General features: G+C 31.1%; 1 protein-coding gene across 3 annotated transcripts in view; it reads right to left on the reverse strand.

Annotated features, from left to right (window-relative positions):
• Positions 1–1,336: 1,336 nt before the first annotated feature.
• Positions 1,337–9,168, reverse strand: part of LOC111087030 — a 104,320-nt gene continuing 96,488 nt past the window's right edge. For all 3 annotated transcript variants that reach the window (XM_022392183.1, XM_022392182.1, XM_022392181.1), the window contains exon 3: positions 1,337–1,633. In XM_022392183.1, coding sequence (XP_022247891.1) covers positions 1,387–1,633 — 247 coding nt within the window. In that variant the 3' untranslated portion in view covers positions 1,337–1,386. The remainder of the gene's footprint in view (positions 1,634–9,168) is intronic.

Consider the following 9,168-nt stretch of genomic DNA (forward strand, 5'->3'; position numbering starts at 1 on the left):
GAAAATTTAGAGTGTAAGACTATTCATTTGAACATTATCACATTTTATCGACCCAGAAAATTTAGAGTGTAAGACTATTCATTTAAACAATTATCACGACTTTGACTAATAAAAAATATTCAATATTTCTTTACATGATAAAGAATTTGTCACGGGACACTTCTATAATATATTGTTTATATTTCATAGAATTGTGTTCATTGTACCTAAATCATTATTATAACTTTAAACTATAAATCACTATGGTTTTAGTTTATGTGTAAGAAGCAAAATAGAAAGCTGTTATTGGGTGTATTTTTAGCAAAAAGTTACACAATGGGCTTTATGCGATCTGTCCGCCGCGGAGAATCGTACCCCGGACTTTAGCATTGTAAGTCCGAAAAATTATTGCTGACCTTCCTGGTGATAAATTAACTAATGAGAAAAACAAGAGTAAAAAATGAATTCAAAACTTGTCTACTGATAATCTGTCAACAAATACCATCCGAATCATATTACAGTTTTGCCTTAAATATGAAATACGTGCTTAACTAGACATTTATTATACGCTTTTGCTTTCTGTTCGTGAAGCTTCTTGAATTAGGTGTTTCAATTATTTATCATTAATTTACAAATGTGATTAACTGACTCAAACATATGTCTTCAGGTGAGGAAAATGAACTGGACAAGAGTCATGTAGTGTCAATGACAGATCCGATGTAGGACTTTAGAATTTCTTAAGATAAAGTAAATGAGCATAGTATAGTATAGTGTTTTGAATAAGTAGCTATGCTTAGAGCTTCAATGCACATTCATTCAGGAAATGGGATAAACTGATGGTTTTAATATGCGGCCATCTGTATAGATTGAGATGACAGAAATGAGATAAATTGATATTTTCACCAAACAGCTATTTGTACAACCTCAGATAAACGAAATAAGTTGCTGTTTTAATAAGAGCCCATTTATACAGTTTTAATTAGAGCCCATTTATACAGTTTTAATAAGAGCCCATTTATACAGTTTTAATAAGAACCCATTTATACAGTTTTAAAAAGAACCCATTTATACAGTTTTAATAAGAACCCATTTATACAGTTTTAATAAGAGCCCATTTATACAGTTTTAATAAGAGCCCATTTATACAGTTCTAATAAGAACCCATTTTTACAGTTTTAATAAGAACCCATTTATACAATTCTAATAAGAACCTATTTATACAGTTTTAATAAGAACCCATTTATACAGTTCTAATAAGAACCCATTTATACAGTTTTAATAAGAGCCCATTTATACAGTTTTAATAAGAGCCCATTTATACAGTTTTAATAAGAACCCATTTATACAGTTTTAATCAGATTCAACATTATGATTCATTAAAATATTAAAGCTACAGTTGTAGAACGTTCATTTGTTTTTCACAAATAATTCTACAAAAAACTCGATAGAGATACCCGATATGGTAACAATATGGTTAACAAATACTAAACATAATTCTACTGAAGTGACTTCAAAAGATAAAGTTCCACTTACCTTCAGATAAAGATGGTTTTCTGTATTAAAGTGAAATATGCTGGGCCCTTCTTCTACATCTTGTAACAGTTCACATTCGCCAGTCGTCATTATCTGGTTGAAGGCTTCACAGTTTACTTTTCTAACACATGAAACCGAACACATTGATGAACTAGTTTTCAAGGTGTCGACGACGGAAAAATGAGGTTTATAATCAAAACTGTATCGTTTAAACATCATTGACCGTACTGATGTGTCAGCTAATATTACATTATACATACCAAAGGTTATAACCAATAAAACAAGAAATTTCATGGTGACTCAGACGTTTAACCTTAATAAGAAACTGTTGGAATCAACTCTAGTTCGAGTTTTCATCAAATCTTTTGACTCATGAACACAGAACTCTTTATAGAATCTATGGTTAGCTGTCGTTTATTCTGTCTATAATATTGAGTTTCCAAACTACAACAACGATGTTTGTGTCTAATATGAGTCATACGAGACGTCGCTATAAATGAAAACAATAAACTGATACTACTTCGGTATATTTCTGCCTTGCCTGCAGAAGTTTATAGACAATAAATTTTTCGTATACAAATTACAGGCTATACGTTGCCATAAGTACCAGTCATTAACGTACAAAGTTTTCAAAGTGTAAATATATTTTACTTCGTATATGCTAATATAATAAGAGCCATGCCTATAGTTGCTTGTTTGTATTTGTAACGAGAGATGCATTCATGAATAATAGTTTTACAGTGATGAAATACTTTGGGACAGGAACCAGATCAATAAAATGTTAAGAGGCTCGGTTAAGAGGTTTTGGTTTTGTTTGCCTGTTGTTCAACACAAAGCTAGACTTAAGACTATCTGTGCATCGAAACATGGTTGTTAGCGTTATAAGCCTTCAGACATGCTGATAAGCCACTAGGGAGGGAGCAGAACTTTTGAAACAAAAACCTTGCTCAATCGTCTTACAATGTCCAATTATAACGGATTTTTTCAACCCCTGTTAAAAGTAACTATATTAGTAAAGCCACTGTAAACTGTTGAAACATAACTTTATTTAATATGTTGTCCCCATTACAAGTGTACGTAGTTGCGCTTCATTTACATGAATTTCATCGCATTCAAGAAATGGATAAAGATATTTGAATTTCATACCGTTTCCTGACGGTTGAGAAGTGACTTCTTGGTGGAAGAATAGGTATTATATGAATTATGGTCTCATGTTTGGACTGTATTTATTGAAACACTTCATTACAAAAGCTGAAACTGGAGTGTTTTTTTTTAAAGTCCCCCAGTGGCACAGCGGAATGTCTGCGGACTTACTACGCTAGAAACCGGGTTTCGATACCCGTGGTGGGCAGAGCCCTTTGTGTAGCTTTGTGCTTAACTACAGCTATCTGTGTATCTATGTGTAAACACAATTTTATTCTGGAATCTTAGAGAGTTAAATTAAAAGAGTTTTCAGATTTCTAATTGTACGATGTCTGAAACCGAATTTTAGTTCAACCTTAAGCGAAGTTTGCTTTTATTACTTTTTTATACGTTATATACACATGCGTATTTATATTATTTAGGTTAAAATTTTTAGAACTTGGACATTTGTTTTGGCATATAATATCCTTTGGATGTGAACTTTTGCTGTTTTATTTAATTCTGTCTATCTGTCTCTCTCTTTATATATATGTGTGTGTGTCTAAATTCTGCTAAAAGTATTTCTGACATGTTGTTATAAAAATGAGAGGTGGAACTCTGGTAATCACTGTCTAAATCTGGAACTGTTTATGACCAGGATTACACTGTCTTATGTAACTGAACGCTCCACCTTATAAAACCGTTTTCATGAATATTCACCGTAAATATGAAAGAACACTAAGCCTATGTTCGTCGCTGCACGGTAACCAAGTGATTAGATGCTCGGACTATAAATCCAAGGGTTCCTGGCTCGAGAACCATTACCAAAGAAACGCGCTTTGCATTTTGGGCCCTTCCTTGAGCCATAAGAATGATAGTCAAATCTCATTATTCAATCAAGTAATAATTGACAGCGGATGCTATTGGCTAGCTTCTTTCCCTCTAATCTATCAGCTAGATATTAGGGTCGGTAGCTCCGTGCGAAAATACTGAACAAACAAATAATCCTTACACGAAATGTCTTTTATTTTAATAGCTGCGTTACTTCAATCGTAGAAATCAGTAAATACCAATTATAACTTGTATTATGGAAGAAACGTGTATAAACACATCTCAGAACTGGTTTTATAAGATTAACTGATTTACATTTTAAAACATGAACTTACTATGCTCAAACTTCGATTCCCTGCGGAGGACAGCGCACATTGTATCGTTTGGCGCTAAAAACAAGAACACCATTTTGTTTTCTAAAATCGCCATTGGATTTCATTATAATGAAAGAGGTTGACTTTCAATGTGACTTTAACTTTTTACGTACATTCATCAAGAAATAATTAATCGACCCTTGGGGACATTCAAACTTTGTATTAAATTTGATCAAGAATCAAGAAACTGTTCGAGTTACTTTTCACACACAAGAGCGAAGACAACCCCTACATCCTGGTCCAGGTGTGGTGTAATAATAATTCCTAGAAGTATAGAAGATATGACTTAAATTCATATGTTTTAATATTTTTTATGTATAAAAATTATAATCCTGCAAGTAATCATTTTATGTGGTTAGCTTATAAACAATTTACTTCTGATATCATATCTCTTTATCGAAATGTTTATCTCAAAAGTCTGTATATAAGCATATATATATATATATATCCCCACGAGTTTATTAATTAACAATAACTCTCTTCGTGTAAAAAATAGCATCTATAAACATTATAGATGAGGTATACAGATTTTCTAGATAAGCGGTTTAAAGCTTCCATAGTCTGAACTAGATCATGTGCAAATTCAGCTGTTAGTGTTACTCTCTGTGACATGAGTCTGTAAAGGATGTTTCGACTGTCAAGGAGCCAGAATACACTTAGTGACGTCATTTCCATGTTGTTTCTAATATTATTATTATTTTCTTTCCATTAACGGTTTCTAATTACATTTAAGATACAATTTACTCAATTTTCATTCAGGTGTGTTTCTTCATATTGTACTATTTTTCAAGTTCTCACCAATTCAATATGGTGAATTTTAACAATAGCAGTTTTTTATCATCTTAGATTTCAGTTCTAATCTCTGATGTTCCTTTTATTTTAATAACATGTTTTTTCTTATACACCTTCCACATATTAGACCGGCGACCCTCTTGCTGTTTTAACCGTCCGGTAGTTCGGTGTTCTATGTAATCCGATCTTTAGATATCATCCATCAATGACTTATATTGTATAACATGTCATTTGTACATATCTGTTTACTTTCAGGTGTAGAAATACTTTGTGCAGTGATCTGAACTATTGTGCTACACATTCCATGAAGTACACAATATTCTTCAACAATTATTCTACGTGAGCAGGTTAAAGAATAAGTCGGATTTGAACACAACAACTATCGCATCTCTGGCTAATTAACACCCTAAAAGTCATATAAGTCACACTTAACCTAATGAATTAAATTTTCTATGGACAACTTTTGCCCTAGCGAATCATTAAAACGTTTTACTCGAAATTCACGAAAGACCCTGATGGGGAAACTATTAAGTATTAGAAATGACAAAAAATCGGATTTTTGAAAATAATTCCATAAATATACACCAAAAAATGTTTCTGCATAATTGTTTTTCTTTCTATGTTTTATCTCAACTTATTAAATGGCTTGATTTCTGTCTTTATTACTTAAAGATACAGTATAGAGTGTCCAGATCTTCTAGTAGTTAACCATGACTAGGGTGTGACAAAATCCTTCTGATACAGCTTGTGACCGTTTTATACGTTCCAGGACCACCTGTTACATATAGTAATAATAAATAATAAGAGATGTATGCAAATGCTTTACTTATTTGCAATAATTTTCAAAACTTACATGATCAAAGGATTTAAGCATCAGATAGTCTCACGGATGGTTTCGATACTGTTCTGGACTTCGACTGGAATGTCCAGAATATCATCCTATATATTTTAAGTTCTTATCAACCTCATCTACCACACATAAAAATAATAAATAACAACAGAAATGCATAAGTTTCCAACTAAATGGTTGGTCAAACTTAATTTCTCTCTAACAATTCTAGTTCTCAATAGCTTAGAACTTCTTGTACTATTAAATACAAATAAATAAGTTTTTCTGTCATCTGAATAGCTTGTTGTAGCAGAACTCCTAGAGAACTGTAATCATTTAAATATCATTATCTTATGTGTTGTCATATAAGAATACTCCTGTACTTTTAAAATATACGTAATATAACCCCAAAAGATTATCATGAACGAAAATACCATCAAAAGAAATTGTACAAAAATCTAGGTTTGTAACTTGTTCCTAAGTTTTGTAAACTACACATTAGAATCCTTGGTTCTGTACTATGAAAAACCTGAGCAATTCATTTAAAATCCATACATTATACGTTTGTGTTATTTACATTACAATAAGTAGATAGACAAGAATATTTGAATCTAACTATGTTTAGCCATTGGATCCATCTTGTTTGGGGATACAATAAATATGGAAAAATGTTTTCTCTGACTACAGAGCATTCCATTTTGATCGGAGTTGACAGAACTTTCTACCTTGGGCCATGCTATATAAACCTTTAATATACAATAACTCAAGTCCCAGAATAAGGGTAGCTCAAACCATTTATCCTGCTAGACCCTGCCTATTTGCACTGGAGTTGACATCTCATTTTTCTTCCATCTCCATAGAAGTCTAAATATTGACATAGTTGATACAGAAGTGGGTGGAAAAAATATTGTAAGTACATCAGATGAGAAAACATCCATTGTCAAAGCCCTCAGAAATTTTTTCTGTCCTGTGTGAACGTTTTTTTGTTGTTGTTGTTTTTTGCACTTACCATGTGAAGGAAAATAAAAATCTATAATGTCCACAGATAAAAAATCATTAATCCTAAGAACTACCCAAATCGTGAAAAAAAAAGAAAACAGTCAAAACATAAGTAAAACATGTCATGTAAGCCTATATCTTTTCTTGTGCTCACTGTCTGAATGAACTATGCTGCCGTCTAGTGACCAAAAGAGTTGACATTATTTTACCGAGTTTTCATATAAATGTTATTATCTCTGTACTTTCTTTATTTTAAGAACATAATATGTCGCTGATAGTCATTGCATGTTTATACTGATACCGTTTTGAAAAGTCTCAAATAATTTAATAACACAATATAAGAAAAAAATGTATAATGAAATAGAACAAAAAATAGTTGACTAAAGTGAAAAGGAAAATTTATGAAATGTAATCTTGAAGAAGAAAAAGAGTTTTTAGGAATAAAGTAAGACCAAAATTTTTGATTTTAAATTAAGATGACATTCTCTAAGTTCCAAAAAAAATCGAACACTTTAAGATATAGAAACCCTACGTTATGATCAGAGGTTCCAATCTTTTTTTTTCTCTATATTTCATGTTTTATTTTAAACTGTATGCAACGTAATGAGTAACGAAATATTGTTGCATATTAGTATTTGTATAAGTAAATTATGAAGTAATAATAAATAGTAGACATATGTGAGAACCGATGGCGCGACGTGTACATTTAGTTTTTGTTATATATATATATTAAATCAAGTAAATTAGAAACAAAAGACAGGCAAATGCCTTTAACACGTTATCCATTTTCAGTACTAATTTTCAAATAACCAATCAGCACATATTTTCAAATTACGCGTTTCATACATTTTTAATTAATTTTCTTTGAGCTACTGTAAATCTGTTTATTTCAGCGTTATAATTTGTCTTTTGTTTAAACTTTACCCTGCTAGATTAGGCTGCAAGCAAAATTTTTAAGGTCAACAGAAACATTTTCAAATTTCTATAATCAAGAATTTTAATTAATTGATATAAACAGCTCTTTAGAGAGAAAATCATCAAAATCTATCACAAACATAGGTAAAAATGGTGGTTGAAAACTTCAATAACGTTTTGATTCATAAATATAACAATCACGAGATGGCATTGTTTGTCTTGCAGTTTCAACATACATAACAACGAATTCGATACAGCACAGGGCTAACCAACCCAATGGTTTACTAAGGCGTATTCTTTAAATTCAAATATTGTTTTAAATAACTTGTAACATTTCAGGTAGACGTACACCAAGTTTTCATTGATGTAATATGTATATTCTTCAACGAGAAAATATTTGTTGGGCTAAGAACATTTCTACACGGTTAAAACAGTTTATAGGTTTTCATATCGAGAAATAGAATAGTGAAACCGATCTAATTATATTATCACAGCCACATGTGTTTGTTTGTTGTAGTTGTTTTTCTAATGCATTTTTATATTCGATGATTTAAGTTTTATAGGAGGAAAATATCCACGTAGCTTTCAAAAAGCTAAACCAATCTTTGAGCTATTTAGATTATCAAATTGCTTTCTGAGGTGACTGGAGATCATATGCCTGGATTCGTTCTTAGTTATTTTGTCTTCAGTAAGAATTAAAAAAAACCTTAAGAGCGACGTGATATTAGGCATAGTGGTTGGATTGTTTGTTTGTAATTAAGCACAAAGCTACACAATGGGCCATCTGTGGGAAACCACGGGTATCGAGATCCGGATTATAAGGTTGTAAGTCCGCAGACATACCGCTGTGCCACTGGGGCGGGGGCGCACACTGGTTGGATCTAAAATGATGGTTAGGTGGTTTCATATATAGGAAATATTTCAAATATGGTGGAAAATGCGCGAGGAAAATAAATAGAATTAAATAAATAACACGGGTTTGATAAAAACTTCTAAGAATAGTTAAACAGTTAAAAATTATGAAATATTTTTTGTGTTATCTCTTTGGCTTATACGAAGTTTTGGGCTATGCTAAATACTGTGAAGAAAAGGAATGGTTTTAATCGTTTCTACTTTATTAATAATGTATAAGTTACGTAACAAAATCTACTGTGGAGAAAAGGCGTGTAATAAAGAACAATGACAATTTAAGGGATAAAATTAGAAGCGAATTAACATAACTATAGTAAAAATTACTTATTGTAAAAATTGTACTGAACAACAAGATTAGTAAATATATATAATGAAACATATTTTACAACATCACAATTATTATGTTCGTTTTATAAAACACACACATGTATTTATACACAGAATCTTGTCGACGTGTTTTCAACTCTTCACTCTCTGAATTATATAACTATTTAGTCAAACGTTACAATGAAATATTGTTTGCTGATAATTTTAGGTTTTGATGGTTCAAAGTTCAAATATTACTCTATGTTAAATAAACATATTTTTATTGGTTTTGATGGTTCCAAGTTCAAATATTACTCTATGTTAAATAAACATATTTTTATTGGTTTTGATGGTTCCAAGTTCAAATATTACTCTATGTTAAATAAACACATTTTTATTGGTTTTGATGGTTCCAAGCTCAAATATTACTATATGTTAAATAAACATATTTTTATTGGTTTTGATGGTTCCAAGTTCAAATATTATTTTACTTTAAATAAACACATTTTTATTGGTTTTGATGGTTCCAAGTTCAAATATTACTCTATGTTAAATAAACACATTTTTATTGGTTTT

Source organism: Limulus polyphemus, unplaced genomic scaffold, assembly GCF_000517525.1.
Source record: "Limulus polyphemus unplaced genomic scaffold, Limulus_polyphemus-2.1.2 Scaffold1657, whole genome shotgun sequence".
Lineage (NCBI taxonomy): Eukaryota > Metazoa > Arthropoda > Merostomata > Xiphosura > Limulidae > Limulus > Limulus polyphemus.